Genomic DNA, 23,951 nt, shown 5'->3' with positions numbered 1-23,951 from the left:
ATACTTGAAGCTTTATATAAAAAGATTTAAGTAACATACTCGAGCATTTCTAAAGAGTCTGAGGAGTCAGGGAGAACATTAACTACTGCTTCTCTCAGAGCTGTATTCTCACAACTTGAGCTGCAACAGAACCCCCAAAACATCAACCTACTAGACCAGACTGTGCCTGGGTTTCCAAAAAAGAAGGGTACAGGATTTTTCAGTGAGTACTTGGCTCCTTTGCCTATAGATGCTGTATACTGTGGTGTGCACATTTCTGGCCATGTTCCATGGCAATGTCCCAAAGTTATGCCAGTTCAAACCCCCTTTACCCTTCCATTAAGCTGCACAGGGCAGCTGCAGCAAGCTTTGGAACAGATCACTAGTGCATGCAGTAGAGTTCCTGTCTCTGGCAGTAAGCATGCAGGCAGATTCTTTCAGAGAAAGAAAAATAAACGTTTTAATAAGTTACAAAACAGACATTGAAACAGGTGCAAAAAGTTGAAATAATGGCTAAGCAGTCAGTTCTGACAGTAGCAGTTGTCTCCGTCAGCTTTAGAATAAATTTGTGATAAAAACAAATGCTTACAAATTTTTTGATCTAATACAATTCTCTCTCCTTATTCACTTTGGCTCTGGTTCTGCCAGATGTGTGACAATATTTTCCTCTTTGAGGGCATTGTATTGAAATGTATGAGACTGTGTCAGGAGAAAGCCAAGAAATCAGTGGAGATAAACACCTTGAGATCTTCGTGTCTCTGAGCCTGTTTTGCTACCCATGTGGAATGGTGGTGCAAAACTGGACCCTAAGTAAACTGTTGGTATTTCAAGACATGATGGATGTGATTGGGATATTTGTTGGTACTGTGATCTCAGAAGAATACTGCATATTTCAAGCATGTATGCTTGTGAGCAGGACTGTCCCAGAAAGTAAAATGTTCCATTCTTCTATTTTCACCATAAACTGAAGTATTAATTTTCGTTAATTGATTGTGCATGTGTCATAGAAAACATGCTTATTGGTGAAAGACAGATAGTTCTGCAGTATCTCCTTAAAAGTGTAGTTTTTGTAGTTCATTATTTTCACTGTAAAGTGTGAGCCTTCATCTGCCACACACCCCCTGAGGTGAGTAGCAATTCACTAGCCTCACTACATCTCAATTTAGCATCTTGACAACGGGAACAAATAGCAATTACCAACCTAATGGAGATCTGCACCAGATCTTAACGGAGATTTGCTACCAGATATGACACTCTCAGATGTCAGTGAGTCTTATGCAAAAGCTGTTACCACAATTAAATGTTTGAAATGCCCAGTGCAGTATTTTACCTGTGCAGCCACTGTCATTCTTGGTTGCTACAACTTTCTGACTTTCACATGAAATCTACAGCTGTAACAATAAGTGATGTCTTTTTTCAGCTCTTACTGACAAAGAGCCCTTTTCCCCTCTTTTTTTTTTTTTTTTGGCCTAAAGAAGGGATTCCGTTGAAGCATGGCTCTTCCCTCTCTGCTGTATTTTCAGGGTGCAAAGAAATGAAGCTAATGAGAATACGTAATCAAAGTTTTTTGCTACAAAGACTTCATGAGTAAGCTGGAGGAAGTGAAACCTCTGCACATGTTTCCGCAGGTTAACCTTGCAGCAAGGAAACAACCATAATAATGACAGATTGGTATAGTTTCCTGTGCATCAAATAAGAGTTTAGAAACAAAACTTGATCAATGATAATTGTCAGTTTGTGGTCTCTGTATATACAATACTCATTTAGGACAAAATTTGCCAGCAGGATTATTTACAGACAGGAAAAATTTACAAACTAGCAGTGAATTTCATTACAGTGTTTAGCTGCTAATACAGAATTTCACTCAGGTGAGGAACATTCCCCTGACCTTTACAAATCAACCCAAATTCTTAGGAGGAAACCTGCATCTTTACAAGCAGTTGAGATTTAGTTATATCCTATTCCCATTGGAACCAATACATTATGTTCAAGTCTTTTTATTTTTCCTAAAATATAATTAAAAAAAACATTTATAACTCATTAGCTAGTAGTCTAAAAATGCTCTTTAAAAAGCTGAAATACTTCACAGGCTCCAACACCAAGAAGAGCCATTGTAATCTCTGTATTAGCCTGATTAGGTACAATGATACCAGTCTCAGCACAGACTTTGGCCATTTCATCCTTGTCTAAAATAATCACCTCCAGACATTTGCTTATAAAATGCCCCTACCTCCCTTCTGTACTATCAAAACAGTTTCCTCTAGTGTACTGTCTCTCTGCATATTGAGGTGAACAAGCTGCACAAACCCAACTTTTGCAGCCAAAAGCCTCCTACTGTCCTTCAAATATCTCTTTTATGCTGTGTTTAGTTTGACCCACTAATCAAAAAGCCATCGTAAGAGCCACTTCACTAAGGCTGAAAGGTCAAAACCATAGTGCCAAATTCCAGCCACAACCGCAGTCCCAGAGGCCTCACTCAGATAGAAGTAAGGGCAGCACAGACATACTGATTTAAATGCATGCATCCTGGATAAGTTGTAGACATTCTCAGAGTGCTCAATTTGTCTTAGTCATGGCCTTTCCTCTCCTTTCCTGCCCCACTTTGACCTCTTTATCTTCCCTTCCCTGTCCCTATTTCCTTATATTTCTTTCTTGGAAAAACTACATCCTTTAATCTCAACTGTTTCTTTCTCAGAGAACAAGCAATGTTTAGTTTAGAAACAAGCAATGGTCAGTTTAGAAACTGGCCATCCTGGCAACTCTACAGTAGTTGCCTCTTTTGTGGAGACTGCTTCAATTACATCCACATCCCTCTGAAAGAAAGTAGTTTTACTCCCTTATTCCAACAATGGCTGAGAATATTTGTCTTTCCTGTTCTTTTAACATCAGTGACCAAACACCATTCAGACAGATTGGAGAGGCTGGTTTGACAACAGCTGTCAAATATAGCGTGACCTGTAACATAATGCAACCTACTCCCAGTGGAAAAGGGATTGGAAAAAAAAAAAGTGAAAGTATGTAAAGTGGAGAGAAAAGGAAAAGGTACATCTATTAAAACTTTATTGCATGGCTAAAGGGATTGCTCTTCTTTTTAACTGAATATTTATATAAGTAAAAGATGGTTTATTGTGCCTCTGGGAGCACATTACTTGTTGATAATTACATTAGCATACAGTTCTCAAATGATTTAAGACCTTGTCTGCATAAAACATTTCAGGTTGGCTAATGTAGAAGATGTAAGCACCATTTTAAATCCTGAACAGGCAGAAGTCTATTAAAAGAGGCTTCAAAGTCTGCAGACTCAAAGATAAATAATCTGCTGAGACCCAGTAACAAGAAAAGGGGCTGGCCTGGTTTCTGCTGGTTTGTGTTTAAACTCACACAGACCACAGGCCCTGTAAGTCAGCTGTTTCATCTAGTAAATTGCAGATCTCAGGGCAGCAGAACCCCTTTCAGACAGGTGGCTCAAATGGGGTAGGTAATAGAACTGTTGTGCTAAGCTACTTTTACACACACACACACAAAAAAACACCTTAAGGAGAGTTCTGTGCCCCTGAGTCATAGAGGTTGATACATGATATTCTGAGCTCCATGATTCTTGTCTTTGGCTGTGCATATATGGAAAGAACAATGCAGAATGCTGTCATCATTTTAGGCGTGAAACTAGGATTATTATAAAGGAGGAAAGGGAGAAAACAGGGAAACTGGGTTTTTTTCCTGAGATACCTTTTTTTTTTATAATAATGTTGTCCCCATTAGGATTCCTGTTTCTCTGCTGTCATGAAAAGAAAGTTCTTTTCATTAAATTAAGGAAGGGATTTTATGCCTCTGTCTAAGCCGCCTGTTACCTCAGCCACAAACATACTTAGAATCATAGAGTGGTTTGGGTTGGAACAGACCTCCAAAGTTTATATAGTCTAACTCCCCTGCAGTGAACAGGGACATCCTCCACTAGATCAGGTTGCTCAGACCCTTGTCAAGCCTGACCTTGAATAGCTGCAGGCACAGGGCCTCAACTACCTCCCTGGGCAACCTGTTCCAGTGTTCCACCACACTCATGGTACAGAACTTGTTCCTAGCATGCAACCCACATCTACTCTTCTCTAATTTCAAATCGTTGCCCCTTGTCTTACAGGCCTTTGTAAACAGTCTCTCTCCAGCCTTCTTGTAGGCTGTCTTTAGGTACTGGAAGGCCACTATTAGGTCTCCCTGGAGCCTTCTCTTCTCCAAGGTGAAAACCCCAGCTCTGTCAGCTGTCTTCATACAAGAGGTGTTCCAGCCCCCTGATTGTTTTTGTGGCCCTCCTCTGGTCCCTTAATTGGAGTGACAAATGAAATAGGTACTATACATTATACACATGCATATGTAACTTATCTACAAGCATTATATAGATGTCTGTAATCTGTTCTGAGTAAAAATTACCACTGCAGCTACAAGAAATGTATGTTCATTCACATGCTCCACAGCAGGTTACCACCACAAGAACTTTGTTCCCTGCTGTTTCCATGCTGCCCTGTGTCAGCCTAAAGCTGGATAAACACAGAATAGGGTGAGTGTTTTTACAGGGCCTGGCACATAAGCCCCTCATATCCCCTGAGATACAAGCCTCTGACTAGGGCTCCTTGCTGCTACAAATATAGTAATAGTGACACAGAAGTCTAACTCAGGGGATTGTTCATAAAGAATGGCTCAGGAAATAGTAACATCTGTGATAAGACATAAAAAGAAATTCTTACTGTCTCTAAGTGATTGGGATTGGGTTTACACCTAAAGACATGTCAAGCTGCATATGACCACCAGAAGTTACTGACCCAGAGCACTTGTCTTAGGTACCAACAGCATTTTATTTCTCTAACAAGACTGGCAGTTGCCCTTTGCTTCAGGGGGAGCCTCTAGGATAAATGTGCTATAACAAGACCCAGCTTCTCAGAGGCAAAAGGTACATTTGTCTCTACTATAATTTCAAGGGAATTAAATGAGATTCAACATAGATTAATTTTAACCAGCCAGCTGCCTCAGCATGGATAGTCATTTCTTTCTTCCAGTGAGCCAGCAAAAAGAAAGAGTACCTCACCCTTCTGTCAATCATACAAGATAAAGGTAGAACCACAACATACGTTGAGGCTGCACTGCAATCCTGCAAACCCTTGCACAGTAATAATATGCATTTATCGGACCTGGCTCTATGAGCAGCTTCAGGCACTGTCAGTAGAGGAAGCTACTGAGTCACAGCCAATGGGAGGCCTTTGGTGTCTCTGCAGATGGCTCTGGGCTATCTAGCAAGGGGCAAACCTGGACTGGTTCCTGTCACCTCATTCACAGCATGGTTTAGTTGGAGGTTGAAGACAATTTTTTCCCTGGGAGGAAGTTTACGAAGTGTTCCATCACCTACAGAGCTGTTACTACCTGGCTGCAGGTTCTGCATCTCCTGTTCTTGATAGGACCTTACTCAGAAAATTGTGTTTCCCCCCATTTCAGAAAGCTCCAGGAGCAAGACTTAAAGCACCTCAAGTTCACTGTGATACAAAGCTAGAGCAGGGTAAAAGTTGATGGCTTCTTTGCATGTTCATTTTCACAAAGCACAGCCAAAGCTACCTGTCCCTCAGATAATTCTTACAAGGGATGTATTTGCAAATGGTGGAAAAGTGACCACACCAAGACGTTAATGGGAGCACTCAGCTATCAGCATAAATTGATGTGATATCTATAGACACCACGACACTGAGAACAGCAGCTGTTACCGAGGCAAACAGCTGAAATAAAAGAGGAAGAAAGACAGCTTGCAAATAACCGCCCCTGCTAGTCCAAATAGCTCTCAGTAGTCTTTGTGTAAAGATACGTTGTTGTTGTTAACATCTGCTTCAAGTTATTCTGAAGAGTTGTTTGCAAATAGCAAAGCTGGTAAACACCTGCTGCTTTAGGATAGATGAACTTTTGTGGGCATATAACATGCTATTTTATTCCCAGCAGCTCTCACAAACACCACCCTATACAGAAGAGAAATGAATGGACTTTGTGAAGGGCACTTTGGCTGAAATTAGATAGGACTATCCCACAAGTACTGCCAGATACCAGAACAGTTTAAGGATTTCCTTCAGAAATATTCTAGAGCCTGAGGATCTAAATGGTCTTAGAAGAGTGACTAAGGAAAGCAAACCAATTGCCAGTGATTTAGGTTGGTAACTTAGGAGTTACTAATACAATTATATATTAATAGATGTCAAAACTAAGCAATAAAGAAAGCTCCTGGAACCACTTCACTAGGCTGCTTGTGTAAGCATGTTGGACTGCAGGGAACACACAAAGTGCAACGTGTTTTCTTCGTTTACAGTTCACTTTTGTGTTTTCTCTTCCCATGTTAGAATTTCCCTGAGCCACTCTTCCCACAAAGAATTTCACCTCACTTGAGAGTTTGATTTCAGTCAAATAAAGCAAAATGGCAAAGAAAAGATAAAACCCAGAATGAGGCTGAAACCCTCTTTACAGCAAGTCTCTGTATGCCTCCTCTGGGAGACTGCTCTGTCTTTTCCATGCTGTTCTACTTCAATGGGAGGTTATCCTACTGGATGTGTCCATGGTGTAAGATGATAGATATACAGGGGAGCAGTTAGTCCTTCCCTGTACTTTAGCAACGGGTTTTTTTTTCCTTAGATTTGTCCTTCAATTTCGTCTGGCCTAATCTGTGATTGAATTCATTTGCAGTTTTCAGAATGGCTATAGATAGAATCATAGAATAGAATCAAAGCATCATCAAGGTTGGAAAAGACCTCTAAGATCATCAAGTCAAATTGTCAGCCCAAAACCACCATGCTCACTAAACCATGTCCCACGGTGCCATGTCTACACGGTTTTTGAACAGCTCCAGGGATGGCAACTCCACCACCTCCCTGGGCAGCCCGTTCCAATGCTTGACCACTCTTTCAGTACAAAAATTTTTCCTAATATGCAACCTAAACCTCACAGGGTGTAACTTGAGGCCATTTCTTCTTGTCCTATATATTCAGACATAACTGAAAATATCATGATGCAACTTCTGTTAGCTTGTGTAGCTGTAGCTTGGGTCACAAACTAGGCAAGAATTTGTCATGCATGTTAACAACAAAGGTTCAGTCCACCTCTTATTTCTGTGACTGCACAAAATTAAGAGGAAAAATGGGTTGGGTGACTGAATTCCAGGTGTCTTCTGAGACCTTGTGACAGCACCTGTGTTCTTAATTAGATGTAACTCAAAAACTTTTGAGCTCAGTAGAGGTAGCCACAGACTTTGGTGGAGGGACCAGGCTTGTAAAGAGAAGAGCAGGCAGATGGGCAGCATGAATGCAAGGGATTAAATATTTTTTTCTGCTCTTGAAACCCACTCAAAGGACTAGAATGTCTTCACTCTTTGGGTCAAAGATTGATATTTTTGACCAAACTTGTCTTTTTATCAGTACTGCTGTAGAGGGCAAGGACATTCCTAGTTTCCCAGATTTTTTTCTACCTCTGCTAGCTCTTGAAAAGTAAGACATTCTGCAGTCATACAAAATCACATCCAAACGTGAGTGAGATATTTAAAAGCCTTTCTTTTTGTCTGTACTTTCACAAGATAGTTCTTTCAGGGGTCTGGGTGAGAGATCATCCATGTCCACAGACAAGTCCCTCTGAGTTTTGCTTCCATCTTGGTCACATAGACAGTCCCATTCTTTTGTTGTGTCCTGTTTTTGCTGAGATAGAATCATAGAACCAGTTTTCTATTTGGGAAATCTGTGTTTCTGAGAAGATTGCAGCACCCAGTTTGGGGAGAGCAAAGTTGGTAAGACACTGTTTTTACTGGTAGCCAGCCACTGTATGCAGATCTTCATAGTGAGCAAGGTCTTTAACAGTTTTGAGTGAGGCAGGTGATAAAGCCAGAAGAAGCGGAAGCCACAGCAGCTGACCCAAGCTGGCCACAAAAGTATTCCATAACAGAAATGTCATGCTTACTGTAAATTAGAAAGTTTACTGGGAATGGTCTCCTGATGGCCACCATCCCTAGAGGGTCTCTTCCATCATTCTGCTCCAGAAGCCAACTCTCTCATGAGCTGTGACCACTGTGATTTGACTGGAGCTGTGGTGCTCACAGCACTGAACACCCAGCATTCACTGCTGGGAGTGTACAGCTTGTGATCACTACATAGGCTGAGTATAACTGTGTACTTTCTATTAATATTAATATTAGGGGGGGTGTATTTTTTTTTTATTTTGTTAAGTCTGTTTCCATTTCAACTCATGGGTTTCCTTTCCTTTTCCCAATTCTTTCCCCAATGGGGAGGGACTTTTTAGAATATCAGGTAGTGATAGGACTAGGGGGAATGGAATAAAGCTGGAAGTGGGGAGATTCAGGCTGGACGTGAGGAAGAAGCTCTTCACCATGAGAGTGGTGAGAGCCTGGAATGGGTTGTCCAGGGAGGTGGTTGGGGCCCCATCCCTGGAGGTGTTTAAGGCCAGGCTGGATGAGGCTCTGGCCAGCCTGATCTAGTGTGAGGTGTCCCTGCCCATGGCAGGGGGGTTGGAACTGGATGATCCTTGTGGTCCCTTCCAACCCTGACTGATTCTATGATTCTCCTTCCCAGAGAGGGACAGTCATTGAGGGACAGAACAACTGTCTAAATGAAGAAAGGTTGCCTTTTGGAGATCTGCATTCAATGCACTACTCAGCAGCATCATTTCACCTGGCAGGCTCCTGTGTGATCTGTGATGGCCTTCACTCTGGCACTTTAAACAAAGAGATTGGCAGAGTGACCCACCACTCTGTGTTGTATGCAGCATATCCAGATGCAAACTTTGATATCTTTATTTCTCCAATGCGTCTTTGCAGCCTTGACAGAACTTATTTGGTGTTAATGCCTAATGAATATTTGAGTGAGTATCACACACACAAGTTTCTGGAAAACCACAGGACTATATTTATGCAGGTGGCAGTAATAAGGAATGTTTGGGAAATCAAATTTTTATCTCAGACTACAAGTTATTAACCACTAGCACTGCTACTACTAATCTCCTCTCATAAAGTATCCATATAATTCAGATCTGCATGTTCAGTGCCATTTCTGGCTGAGTATTTTTAAAAGCCCTGCAAATGCAATGTTCATAATTCTAGATAACCAGGACACAGTTGCCATGGTTGCAGGCAACAGATAGGGAAGATGTCTGTTGTACCTCAGGCAGCAACTAAATTGTTGCCACTAAATCCATTTACATTCTTCTTTTTTTTTATTATTACAATAATTGACAGTTATGCTGACTTTGCTGGTAACATCACTGGCATCAGCAGAAGCAGGAAGACAAGCATGGTAAATTGAGGGCCCAGTAAAGTTGTCCCCAGCCTAAAACAACAACCTAGAACTACTAAGTATGTAAGCAGAAATGCTCTGAGTGAAATGTATCCACATGATGAAATATCTCTAAAAGGAGAGCACATCACTTCCAGTATATCATGACAAGAAATAGTAACCAATTCCAAAAGTGGTCCCTTCTCATTTGTTTACATCTGATCAAAAAGATTTAACAGCATAGAAGAGAGCTCATTCCCTTAAGAGATCTTGGATCATTTCAGAAACAAACTGTAGCACTACCTCAGTTTTATTACTCATCCAAGTATCAGGGATTCAACATTTTTTTGCTCAATGCAGTTTTAATGTCACAGATGTGACAAAGAATCTTGCTGCCCGTTGGTCACTAACATATTACAGGCACCAGTACAGGTTAGGGGCTGCCCTGCTGGAAAGCAACTCCACAGAGAAAGACCTTGGAGTCCTAGTGGACAGCAAGTTCCCCATGGGACAACAACGTGCCCTTGTGGTCAAGAGAGCCAATGGGATCCTGGGGTGCATCAAGAAATGTGTGTCTAGCAGGTCTAGTCAGGTTCTTCTCCCCCTTGACTCTGCCTTGGTGAGACCCCACCTGGAATACTGTGTCCAGTTTTGGGCTCCCCAGTTCAAGAGAGACAGAGACCTGCTGGAGAGAATCCAATGGAGAGCCATGAGGATGATTAGGGGACTTGAGCAGCTGCCCAATGAAGAGAGACTGAAAGACCTGGGTTTAGTATTGAGAAGAGAAGACAGAGAGGATCTCATCAACGTATATAAATATCTGAGAGGTGGATGTCAAGTGAAGGGGGCCAGTCTCTTTTGGGTGCTAGTCCGAGACAAGAAACAACAGGTACAAGCTTGAACATACAATGTTTCACCTCAGCATGAGGAGAAACTTGTTTACAGTGAGGGTGATGGAGCACTGGAACAGGCTGCCCAGAGAGGTTGTGGAGTCTGCTTCTCCTGAGATTTTTAAAACCCACCTGGGTGCATTCCTGTGCGGACTACCCTAAGTGATCCTGCTTTGGTGGGGGGGTGGACCCGATGATCTCTTGAGGTCCCTTCCAACCTCTAATGTACTGTGATACTGTGATACTGTGATCAGTTTGGGATTACAGCCCAGAAGAAGTTTACTTCTTAAGAAATAGCTACAGTTTTCATTCATGTGAGATGCATGAACCAGATGGACACTTGGCTGTTTCAGTTTAGGGGCAAGCAGAAAGGAATGACATTGTAAATGGTTAAAGATATCCTCTGAGTCCAGTTAAGCAATATCTGTTTCCAGTATTGTTTTACAGGGATGCACTTTTAATAACCTATATCTCTTAACAAATATAGACAGTTAGAGGAGCTGTGACTCTAAATCCCTGTCACTTTCCCATTAATAAATACGTTCTGGTGCGATGCACAATGTCTGTAGAGCTGGCTAAATTCATCAGAACCAACCCAATTTTTCCATAACTGTTCTTTCAAAACCATCTCTGCTCTGCTGTAGAGAGGTGGGATCAGAGTGACACTCAGTGGCAAGACAGAAAAAGTGATTCTCAGTTTCTGTCTGAGAATTCTGTCTGCTCTGGTGAGACCTTACCTTGATTACTGTGTCCTGCTCTGGAGTGGTCAGCACAAGGACATTAACCTGTTGGAGCAGGTCCAGAGGAGGCCACAAAAATGATCTGAAGACTGGAACACGTATCTTACAAGAACAGGCTGAGAGAATTGTGCTTCTTCAGCCTGGGGAAGAGAAGGGTGTGGAGAGATCTTACTGCAGCCTTTCAGTACTTAAAGGGGGCCTAGAAGAAAGATGGGCACAGACTTTTTATCAGGTCCTGTTGTGACAGAACAAGAGATGATGGTTTTAAACTAAAAGAAGGAGGATTTAGACTAATAAATGAAAGAGGTTTTTTTTACACTGAGGGTGGTGAAACACTGGCACACATTGCCCGGAGAGGTGGTAGAAGCCCCATCTCTGGAAACATTTAAGGGCAGGTTGGCTGGGGCTCTGAGCAACTTGGTGTAGTTGAAGATGCTGTGGACTGACAGTGTTTCCAGCCTTGCCTGCTTTGATGCAGGGAGTCTTAGTACTACATTTGATTGCGGTGCCAAACATTCTTCTGAGCCTGCAACTGCCTAGACTCAAACTCACACCATTCAAAGATGTTAATAAATAAGAGTTATCATAATACAATGTTCCTTCAAACACTGTATGTAAACTGATTTCCACCTCTCCCAAACAGGGTCCTGTTGCTTCGCCCATGTCTATGCGATCTGTTCTAACGAGTGGATCGTGCCTGTCTCCGCCGCCACCACCACCACCACCTGGACCTCCTCCCATCTTTGATACAGAAACTGTAAAGGATGAAGGAACTGCGTCTCGCTCAGCCCTGTTTGCACAGCTTAATCAGGGAGAGGCAATTACCAAAGGTCAGGAGAAGAGAAAGCAAATGTTGGTCCATGAGTCAAACTACATCAAGAGCTGCTCTATGTATTAACCCCAACTCCACTGCAGTTTTAAGTTACATTTAAGCAAGTCACATCCTTCTGAGGCCTGCACTGATGGATTAGACTGCATACCAAAACCTCCATTAGAAGCAACAACACCAAAATATGTTCAACATACTTGAAATTCACACCATTTATTTAGAGACATACTTTTATATTTAAAGCATCCAAACATGACATCTTCAGTCCTCAGAAGCTGGTGAAGCTTTAAGTCGCAATTGAAATAAACATTTATCCCCCTAACACGCATTCAGTGTGTCAACCTGTGTCAAAATTGTCAGGTGGAAAGGTATGGCTAACAGCTCAGTGTGGAGCACAGTAATGAAGTTTTTTATATTAATACTTGGCATTTGCAATTAAAGTGGATGTTTGTGAGTTGAAATATATACAATTGATAGATCTGCCTTTAATGCTGCAGTGATAAGTCAAATATCATAAATTAGAAAAATAATCTCATTTTTGTGGATGGAAAAATGTGATATAACAAGCTCTTAGCACTCACTGCACATAGAAAGGGACTAGAAGACATTGAGGCATTTCCTGCTGAAGGTACTAAGACAGTTCATCCACAGTAAAAGAGGTTTTACACGAACTGCTAAAAATGTCGGCAGTTACACTTTAAGCCATTGGCCAGGCAGAGCATGAGGAAATGAAAAAATAAATTCATATAATAATTTAACACAATTACAAATGATCCTTTTCAGCTTAAATATGAACACCGTTAGGACTGGAAATCAGACTCTCTTAAAAACTCTTTCTATTTCTAGGGCTTCGACATGTCTCCGATGACCAGAAGACTCACAAGAATCCCAGCCTACGTGCCCAAGGTCCGTCTGTTCGTTCTCCCACAAAAAGCCAAACTCCGAGTCCCACCTCTCCTAAGAATTCCCCACAGCAGAGCCATGCCCCTGTCTTGGAGCTAGAGGGAAAGAAGTGGAGAGTGGTGAGTTCCAGTCACACCTCTGAATGGGCTGAGACTTGTGTTGCTCTGCCTTGACACAGTTTAGCTGTTACTGTTCTGTAGCATCTGAAATTAATGCATTTAGCTCTGAGAATCATGCACTAACTCATGTGAACCAGTGACTGTCAGAACCAACATATAACTTCCTCAAATAATCAGTCCCCCAGAAATAAGGCCAGTGGAGAACTCTAGTTAAAATCCCTTCTTGTAGGCCATTGTGCAAGTGAGAGCTAACAGTGTTATCACAGAATGCTCTCTCCAGCTTTGTTAACCAGCAGAATGACACATTTAATTTTCATCCTCCATTACATGCAAGCATTTTTTCCATGCTTAAAAGTAGACAAGTGTTTTCCTTTTACTCGGTCTACAGATAGAAAAGATAATATTTGCATAAAGTTTGGGAGTTAATTTCTGTAGGCATACACCAAAGACTACATGAGTAAAAATTCATGTGGCTGTTGGTTAAAAGAGGGAGGAAACAATGTGCACTTTAGTCATGCAGAAGGGTCATTAGTGTGGAGTTAAGTTTGTATAAGGTGCAGTCACATTTTGCCTGTGTTATATCACCTTAAGGTTATAGTACCTGGAACTTTTCTTGCGGAGCTCTGGCCTTTCCTGGACATCCACAGAGTGTAAATGTTATTTCACACCTCATAATGAAAGGAAATTTCTTCACCTATTACTCCTTATTGTACATGGTAATGCCTGCACCTGTTCTTAACACATTTCATAGACCATTATTGAGCATTTGTGGCCAACACCACCAACAGCATCCCAGCCTGTATCAGGAATAGTGTGACCAGCAGGACTAGGGAAGTGATTGTGTGCCTGTACTCAGCACCAGTGAGGCCACACCTTGAATACTGTGCTCAGTTTTGGGGCTATCACTACAAGAAAGATACTGAGGTGCTGGAGAGGATCCAGAGAAGGGCAATGAAGTTGGTGAAGGGTCTGGAGAACAAGTCTTATGAGGAGTAGCTGAGGGAACTGGAGTTTTTTAGCCTGGAGAAAAGGACACTCTGGGAGACCTTGCTCTACAACTATGTGAAAGGAGGTTGGAATGAGGTGGGTATCAGTCTCATCTCCCTAGTAACAAGTGACAGGATGAGAGGGAATGGCCTCAGGTTGCACCAGAGGAGCTTTCGGTTGGATATTAGAAGAAACTTCTTCACTGAAAGGGTTCTCAAACATTGGAATAGGCTCCCCAGAGAGGTGGTGGAATCCCCATCCCTGGAGGAGTTTAAAGGACACATAGATGTGGTGCTAAGGGACCAGACTTGGAACAGTTACACAACGATTGAACTCAATCTTAAAGGTCTTTTCCAACCTAAACAATTTGGGGGAGCAAAAGGGTTCTTCGGGGTGCTGGTCTAAACTGGATGGGAGCCAAGCAACGGTTTTGTGAGGGCATTTTTAATTTGAAAGCATAATATCTCTGCTACAAAATTGTCACGGTTTTGTCAAGATCTGTGCTAAGTTCTTTGGTTCTGCAGCTCTAAAATATACAAGTGTCATCGAAGAGTGAACAAGATAAAATATCTGATCACCAGGCAGATGAGATTCTTAAGTCCCAGGAAGGATATTGCTCTGTTGTAGCTAAAGATGCAGTGACTTGAGGATAAGTTGTACTAAACTCTCTCTTACTGTTAGCTGGTTAAAGACAACAAATTAAATAAACTTTCTTTTGAAATAGGAATATCAAGAGGATAAGAATGACCTGGTTATTAACAACACTGAACTCAAGCAAGTGGCCTACATTTTTAAGTGTAACAAATCTATGCTTCAGATAAAAGGAAAAGTCAATTCCATTACTATTGGTGAGTAGATAGCTCAGCTGGACTTTAAATGCCAATCCTAAAAACCATTACTTATTTGACTAATAATGCATCTGAATCATTGCATTCCCTGTAACGGACTGATGATGTGAATGAAGTCACTCAGCTGTGCAGTGCAAGACCAGGAATTTTTGTAGTCAATGTAGCAGGTCTGCATATATCTGCTTTTGTCTTGCCTTTCTTATTTATCATTGCTTCTGTTTTAGACAACTGTAAAAAGTTTGGCCTTGTGTTTGACAACGTCGTGGGAATTGTGGAAGTGATCAATTCCAGGGATATTCAGATTCAGGTAAAAGTCTATTTGGAAAACAAAGACTGAAAGAGGAAAATCATGGAACATAAAAGCCCAGCATGTAGCTACAAGAGATTTCAAAACTCACAGGAATGCAATAGAAATAAGAGAGTAATGCACTGAATTCTACTGATGTATTTAGAAGATGCCTATGAAAACTGTTGGCCATCAATAAACAAACCTTGCTTAGTCCAGTCCCTTCTGGTTCCAGTGAAGCTGAGAGACGTGTACCCTCTAAGAACTCTTACTTGTAGCCCTGATTTTCTTGCTGTCATGCTAAGCACATCCCAGCACTTGGAAGATCAGTGGTTCTTATGGGACAAATTCTGGCACTTAGCTAATTGATTTATAAGCCCAGAAGATGGCATTCCTTTTTCCCTTTTCTCTCAATGGAAATATTCTAACAGACTGTCAAAGGACAACAAAATGACACAAAGGGAAAGTAGATGCCAGCATTTTGCAAACCTTACATGAATAAGTAGTCACTTGTCCAGAAATGGGCTATGAGCCTCTACTGGTTTTGTCTTTGATAACCAGTAAACAAAGCTTCATCAGAGATCATCTTCCTTCTTGTTCCCATGAAAAGAAAATATACATATCTTAAATCCATACATTGCCCTCTCTATCTGGGAAATTTGCCCTGTTCAAAGCAGTCCACCTGACATTTGCAGTACTTCATTCTTCCCATTCCAAAGAGGTCCAACTCTATGTGCTCTGTTGTGGGTTGTGTCCAACAGACATGACCTAGTCTGGGGAAGGGACATTAGGATGCACTATTTAAAGTGAGAAAGAATTTAAATGTTAATAAAACTCTATTGAACTGCCACTCTGCAAAGTGAGCTACTTAGTTTTTAAGGTTGTACCTGCTGTATGACATTAAATATAGATAGTTCTGCTCCAAGTTTCAGAAGTCCCCTCCCTGAAGGTGTTCAAAGCCAAGTTGGATGAGGCCGTGAGCAATCTGGTCTAGCAAAGGGTGTCCCTGCCAATGCCAGGGGGGTAGGAACTAGATCATCTCCAAGGTCCCTTCCAACCCAACCCATTCTATGAATATGAAATACTGGTCACAGCCACCACAGGGAATGAGAGCAAGATGGTGTTTTATATTCTGAACCTCAGGCAAGTGACTGACACTGCTGCCAGTTGTGCAACATCTTCTGAACTGTCACAAGCAGTTTTATTCATCATCACTGCATGTCATCTTATGGCAGAGGCAGTAACAGATCCCAGGCATTTATTTGGTTTTTTTTTAAAATATTATATTATTTTTATTGTTAGCTCTAGAACCATTCATGAAAGCTGAAAAATTCCTCTCTAATGAATAGCAAAAACACAGCTTGTTAATACTCTCATAAGGGGAAATATCTTTTCTAAGAATTAAAATTCTTTTGATTAAGCAGGCTCTATGAATATTGCATAAGGCTTTTGTGCCATGCAACAGAGCAGAGTTCCACTTCAGACAGCAGAGTCTGGCTATATGCTGCTCAAATCAGGCAGCTTCTGCAAGGTTTGAGTGTGCCAAGTGCTTAGCACCTCAATTGTCTCAATACTTTGAAGACCTGAGCTTATAATTTCCAAATATATAATATGTTAATGCAACAAATTCATCCTACAGATTTTGCTATGAATAGCTGCTTCAGTGCCATAATGCCTGGTTCTCTTTTCCCTCAGTGGTATATTTTTCCTTGCCAGATGTTTACAGAATTTATTAAGCATACCCTCCTTCTGTTCTTCATTACATGAGAACCCATCAAAGAAAAGAAAGTTTAAGATGCAGAGAGATCAGACTTCAGGACCAAGGTGGGATGCAAGAGAACAGGCCACCTGTTCTTTGTTGCTTTCACATTTAAGGAACGGAAACTGAAAATATATTTTTCATTTGAATTATGGGAGACATGCTTTCATTGCAGGTTGTAGTGAAATGGGAGTTGGTCTGTTCTCCCAAGTAGCAAATCACATGATGAAAGGAAATACCCTCAAGTTGAGTCAGGGGAAAAAATTTCTTCACTGAAATGGTTGTCAAGCCCTAGAAAGGCTGCTCAGGGAAGTGGTTGAATCGCCATCCCTGAAATTATTTAAAAGATGTGGGAACATGGTGCTAAGGGACATGTTTTAGCAGTAGACTTGGTAGTCTTGTGTGTATGGTTGAACTCGATGATCCTAAAGGTCTTTTCCAGCCCAAACAATTCTGGATTCTGTGATTAACAAGTACATAACTATCACATGCTGTTACTTTTTTTATGGCTTGGAATAACCTCTGCTTTTCTGATGCACTGTCCACACTACATATTGCTGTCCCTGCTAGAGAGGGCAGGAGGAGGAAGAGAAGAAGGAATTTTTGCTGACAACCAGCCAGTTAGTCATGAAGAAATCTTTTAATCTGTAAAACTGTAAACAAGTAATTATTGTGCTTGCTTTTAAAGTGACATAGGAAATAACTTTAGAGATTTAATTACATTATCTCAGTACTTTTTTAGAACTGTACCTTGCCTGAAGGGGATAAAAACCTTTTCTATTATGTATTGTAAAACCAGGAAGACCTTCAGAAGGTGTTACACATCACTTGTTGAGTACCATTGTATGCTGGGATCTTGCATTTGCCCTTACTGGGCTACGGTTGACATATTTGATTTCTTAATCAGTTCTCACTGATGGACAGTGTGAACATTGCCTAAATGTCAGCACAGAAGCATCACTGGAATTATAGAGAATCAGGGAAGCACTTTCATCAGATTGTGGGACAGAGAAAAGAATCAAGAAATAAAAACTCATGGGTTGAGAAAAGAAGAGTTTCATAACTAAAATAAAATTAAATATTGTAATAGCAATAATCAATAATAAAGTAATAGTAATGAAAAGGAATATAACAAAGAGATAGAAAAATAAAATCCAAGAAAAGACAAGTGATGCATAATGCAGTTGCTCACCACTTGTTGACTGATACCTGAGCATCAATCTTCACCCCTGCAGTGAACTGCCCCCATTTTATATACTAAGAATGACATTCTGTGGTATGGAATATCCCTTTGGCTAGTTGGATCAGCTGTCCTGGCCATGCTCCCTGCCATCTTCTTTTGCTCCTGCACACTAGCAAAACCTGGGGAGCTGGAAAGGATTCCTTAGCAACAACTGAAAACATCAGTATATTATCAGCATTCTTCTCATACCAGTCCCCATACTGAATCCAAAATACAGCACTATTCTGGCTGCTAAGTAGGAAAATTAGCTCTACCCAGCTGAAGCCAGGACAATATTTTTAGTTTTCTGCTGTGTGTAGATCTTTGTTACCACTGCCAAGAATTTTCACAAACAAATCAAATATAAGCATTATGCAGGCAGTTGACACACAGAATCACATGCTGGTGGCCAAAATTAGATCTGGCATGCAATAATATTTTATTAACAATATCTTTGTGTGCACTTTAAGATTTGATAGTAAGCAGATTTTATTTTGCAGGTGATGGGGAAGGTGCCAACCATTTCTATTAACAAAACAGAAGGCTGCCACATCTACCTCAGTGAGGAATCACTAGATTGTGAGATTGTGAGTGCCAAGTCATCCGAGATGAACATCCTCATCCCCCAAGATGGTGATTATGTGAGTCTGATATTTTTTAAGCTTTCTTACCCCTTCCACACTAGTCTTGGTAGTTAATAACACTTAAACTGCTAGGAAAGAAACTTAACAAGCCACACATATTACATCACCAAATAATGATCCAAACCAATTGAATATCTATGTACCAATATTTCAGCTATCAGTGCAGTAAGAACTCCTTATTTGCTGGGGCACAAAGTAATTTCAAAGACCAGACATGACCTTATTTCTTTCCATTTTGAGAGACAATGGCTCCATCTTCTGCCCATTTAATTTTTTTTTTTTTGGTATATCTAAACATAATCTCTGGAAGAAATTAACTTCACACAAGAGCACTCAAGCCTGAAGATGGTGATGCTGAAACTTAAATAAACACAACACTACTACAAATGAAATAAAACAGTATAATATATTTCTTTTTTCTAAAGCTATTGAGACATGGGTAGTACCTGTAGTACTTTCTAGCATTTTCACCCTAAGTCCTTAAAAGCCATTTATAGAGGTGCATTTTCCTAGCTGCTTTTCTGCCCTAGTAAGATTTTCTTACTAAGCCCACTGGATTTTCTAGTACACTTCGCACACTAGCAAGGGGTCACACAGGCAAAACATACCCATAATAGTTTCCTCAGTAGAGCAGTGTTGAAATTGCGCTGAATGGCCATAGACAGAACTGCAATTCCTCATTAATCTTTTGAGCTGAAATTCTGTCTGGTAGAGGGGTTTAGGCTTTGTAAAACAAAATACTCAACAAGAGAATTCTCATTCTCTCCAAAATGACTGCTGGATGCCCAGCCTCAGAGAACTAAAAAGGGAACGATTTTCAGTGGGTGTATTTTCACTCGTTTCTTTATAAAATGGTCCTTTTGATCAGTCTCGCATCAGATCACTGTATCACCTGAAATTGCTGGTTATCAGAACATCTATTTGGGGTCTGAATGAAAAAACCCTTCTCTTCACATTGCTTTTTGTTTAGTGGGAACAGAGAAAGACCCAACAACATCTTCCATCCTTTCACCAAATACGTGGAGTGGAAGGATACCCTACAAAGGATGCCAATTCCTTCGAAGTGTTTCACACTTAAAATGAAAGGATGTTTTTTATTTTATATGATTCTTTCCTATTATAATATTGCTTTTGTCCTTAAAAGTAGACTACTTGCTAAATTCCCACATGCAAGTCCTTTCTACTGTCTTCCAACCCAGACACTGATGGAATCTAAAATAATTTCTGACATGAGGCTTATTTACTTAGTTGCTCCAAATAATGGTGTGAGAGAAATTATTGCAAAATAGTATCATACCAAGGCTATTTGAAACTGGGTAGCAATAAGGCTTTTTCCTGTGTGGCATTGTAAAATAGCATCCTGGAGTAATGAAGAAGGCTTCTCTCTAATCCTGTAATGTCTGAGCTATCAATGCTTTCTCAGTCATGTAGCACTAATAGTATTCCACTAGTTTTCATGAGATATCCACTGTTTATTTAACCATTGTTGTTGCTTTTGTTTCTTACCAGAAAGAATTTCCGGTTCCTGAACAGTTCAAGACAGCATGGGATGGATCTAAGCTGGTCACTGAACCCGCAGAGATTGTGGGTTAACTTCCTGATGCCATACAGCACTTGCCTACCATGACCAGACCACAGCCAGCACAAACAAGGCAGTAATGTAAAGAACTAGAAGTAGCAGTAGCTCATACTGCTGTGATAGGCCTTCAAAGTATTAGCTCTGCATGCTCAAAACAGTAACACATCTGGCACCCTTCTGTTAGGCATCCCAGTACTTTTCACCTTTCCACACAGTTTGCCTTCACATACAATTTTAATTCTAAATGATTTCATGTGAATGTAACAGATTAAACCCCCTCACCCTTCAGTCACCTCATTGGTTTGACATACTTATGTATACATACTGCATGGTACACTTTGTCACCATCTCGCTTCAGTGCATTCCCGTTTATGTTTCTGCTAATCAAAAACAGCACTGAGACTTTGTTTATTTTTACCTGTTAAGCAATTCCTGTATGATGCAGTAAGAATGTATCCCTAAAGAGCACGCAGTTCCTGGTAGTTCTGTGGCAGTCTCAATGGGATTTGGTTTAAACAAGCAAAAAAGGACAACTTTCAGCAATACATTTTGGTAAGGAAGATAAAAAATATCTAATATTTTAATAAAACACTTTTATAATATGTATATTAAGAAAATCCCTGGGTTTTCCATGAGGTAAGATTTTTATCATGGTTTATAACCTTGCTGTTGCCCTCTCCTTTCTTGAAAATTAGTAATTCTTTCTAAGCTAAAGCCTCATCTAAACTAAAACCTTGCAGCAAACCTCTTGGGTTTTACTGCTCCTTGGATTACTTTTTTTTTTTTTTAATTCCTTTTGTGAGACAATCTCTCATTCTTTAAAATTCCACATTGTACTTTGCATCCTGTTCAGAAAACTGAGGGAGGCGTATGTCAGATGCCAGGCAGTTTCTGTACTAATAACAACCCTTTAAAATATTTCTATTGTAGCTCATAGCCATTAAAAATAACTTCCCATTTCTTCCCCATATTTGTAGGACTTACTCAGTTTCAAGTATGTCCAGAAAGCAAAGCCATAAATATGTCATACTCATCCTGAGCCCAAATAAAGGGGTAATTTCCTGTCTAGCCCTTTGACTCTAATTTATAGTCCCTACTGTAGATGCTTTTTTAACACAGGTGGAGTGTTGATTTGTACTATTTCAGCACATAGTACAAATAAAATTTTAGAGATTTAAGAAGTCAGCTTCTGGTTTTGATCACATGTAATACTTTGTAATAGTGAAATCACAGTGAGATGCTTGCAGAGCTAGTTATAAGCTACATTTTGTGCCTAATTTACCTTGAAAGTACATCAATTCTTGAGGGTTTTTAAGTATATCTTTGATTGTAAACCTATACAACGCAACAAGTAGTGCTCATTCCGTAAGGTTTTGCTATCTGATGGTTAATCTATGTGTATAATGCGTTTGCTTTAATATATACCATTTTTTTTCAACAGGAAACTTCTTAAGAAATAAAAGGAAAATGTTTAAATACAAATGTATGCAGAGCTTGGTCTGTAACAGTGTTTGTTCTACATGCTTTCCCCTTCTTAAATGCTGTTTTAAAAGCTTGAGAAAAAGTAGTTGTTCCTCCTCCCATTTCATGCAACATTCTCACTTTTGCTGCTGTAATGCCCCTGGACAGCAGGGATTCTGCCTGATAGCAGATACACATGAAGTTTCAAGCAAATAACTTTGGTGACAGCCAAAGAACTAGTCTTTTCTTGATTCTCATTTCTAGACACACCTGTATCTTCCAGAGATTATGTCTAGGGAGGTGACCATGACCTGCTGCAAGTTTATAAAGTTTGCCTTCTGCTTTAAGCTTTTCCCATTATTTCCCTCAATGGCCACTCCATATTTCACTTGGGTGCGCTCTGAAAATGAGCATCACATACTTGTCATGATAAAAAGACTACTGAAGTGTTAGGGCTGTTTAATCCCTAAACCATAATTTGTTCCATAAAATAATATCATTCTGGAGCACCCTGACCTGAAACGCTGATTCTTGCTTTCATCCAGGGATCAAGTCATTATGCAGCAACAGGAAGCCACTTAATCCTTTGGAGGTGTGATACAAAACAACTAACAAATGTTTAATAATAACCAGAAAGCAGCAAGACAGCTCTGAATATCTACACAGGCAAATTTTTTTAGTTCCTGCTAGGAATTTAACTCCCCCCTATAAAACAAACCATGTGAAGGCTGGTCTGATTCTTCTTTTAATACTCAAAAATGCTCATGTTCCTGAAATAAGACCCAACTACATTTAAAAAAAAAAAAATTAACAGAACAAAGTCTTCTGCAGTAAGAGTGTGTGCCTGACAGTCTGAACACACCCAAGAACTTTGTCAGAGGGCAGAGGAGTAAATGATAAGGGAAAAGGCTCTGCATAGACAGACCCAAGGCGACTGCTTCAGCTGGAGAAAAGGCTAACAAGTCCAAGTATTACTGGACACCAGGAAAATAGGAGAGAGACATGCAGATAGCTTTTATCCAGTACTCTTAATCTGCCCCATAACACCGAAAAAACTATCACCAGTTTTTGGTAGTTCTGATCCTCATAAAAAATAGCAGTAGTTTGAACTGTTCCTTCCCTGCAACCTGTCTTTAACTTCAAAAATACATAAACAAAATAAATCCAAGGTTCTGATTCTACCCTACCTAAATTTGTGTACAAATTCATGTTAAAACTCTGAATTTTCTGAAAAATCAAGGGTACCTTGTCATAAAAATAGTCAACAAGATGCAGAATGATGATTTGATGAATCATCCCAACCACAATCATTGTGTCCACCAAGTGTTCACCAGCAAACTTGGCCTGTGTTTAATGGTTGACTCCAGCAAGGAAGGAACTGCTAAATATTGAGCATCACTAAGAGCCTATTGGCAATTTATTTTTACTGTGTGCTGTCACAGAAGAAATGTCCCTTGATGCCCAATACTAACATAGTGGCTGTGCCCTGAATCAGTGCAACTGGTGCATATATTGATATGGAACAAATATGTGTGGAGTAATTAGCCAGGTCACATCTATAAATCTGCATGAGTCAAATACTCACTGGTGCAGATACTGTCAGTCAGTGAGTAAAATCAATGTTAAAGAAAAGAAGATTTTTTGCTAAATGTCAAAATGGCCTGCGAAAATCTTCAAGGGATCTCATACTCTCTTAAATAGAACATCTGTAAAAGTACTTATGAAATACTCTCTATAACTCTCTATAACTACCTCATGAAGTTCAACAAGGGGAGGTGCAAAGCATTCCACCTGGGTAATAACCAGCCCATGCACCAGTATATGCAGGAGGCTGCCCCCCTGGTGAGCAGCTTGGCAGAAAAGGACCTGGGAGTCCTGGTGAACACCCAGTTGAACGTGAGCCAGTGAAGTGCCCCTGCGGCACTGTTCTGGGTCACAAAAGGAGGAGCTCTACCAGCAGGTTGAGGTAGGTCATCCTTTCCCTCTACTTGGCACTGGTGAGGCCATCTGGAGTGCTGTGTCCAGTTCTGGGCTCCCCAGTAAAAGAGAGACATGGAACCACTGGTGAAGGGACTCGAGCATCTCTCCTATGAGAAAAGGGTGGCAGAGCTGGGGCTGTTCAGCCTGGAGAAGAAAGAGCTCAGGGGAGATCTGTTAATATATATGATTACCTGAAGAGAGAGTGCAAGGAGGACAGAGCCAGGCTGTCCTCCATGGTACCCAGTGACAAGACAGGAGGCAATGGGCACAATCTGGAACACAGGAGATTCCTTCTAAACAGCAGGAAACACTTTTTCACTGTGCAAGTGACTGACCACTGGCACTGGTTGCCTAGAATGGTGGTGGAGTCTCCCTCCTTGGTGATACTCAAAAGCCACATAGAAAATGGTCCCAGGTGACCATTTTCAGGTGGCC

At 40.6% G+C, this 23,951-nt stretch overlaps 1 protein-coding gene across 1 annotated transcript in view; it reads left to right on the top strand.

Moving 5' to 3' along the window:
• CAP2 (cyclase associated actin cytoskeleton regulatory protein 2) overlaps positions 1–20,116 on the top strand; it is a 74,321-nt gene extending 54,205 nt beyond the window's left edge. The window contains exons 8-13 of the mRNA XM_054381558.1: positions 11,543–11,729; positions 12,575–12,750; positions 14,462–14,585; positions 14,810–14,892; positions 18,353–18,493; positions 20,006–20,116. Of these exons, the coding sequence (XP_054237533.1) occupies positions 11,543–11,729; positions 12,575–12,750; positions 14,462–14,585; positions 14,810–14,892; positions 18,353–18,493; positions 20,006–20,089 (795 nt within the window). The 3' untranslated portion in view covers positions 20,090–20,116. The remainder of the gene's footprint in view (positions 1–11,542; positions 11,730–12,574; positions 12,751–14,461; positions 14,586–14,809; positions 14,893–18,352; positions 18,494–20,005) is intronic.
• The last annotated feature ends 3,835 nt before the right edge of the window (positions 20,117–23,951 follow it).

This window comes from Indicator indicator, chromosome 6 (genome assembly GCF_027791375.1).
Source record: "Indicator indicator isolate 239-I01 chromosome 6, UM_Iind_1.1, whole genome shotgun sequence".
In the NCBI taxonomy this organism is placed as follows: Eukaryota; Metazoa; Chordata; class Aves; order Piciformes; family Indicatoridae; genus Indicator; species Indicator indicator.
Note: the sequence above shows the minus strand (reverse complement) of the source record. Positions and strands in the feature narration are given on the sequence as shown.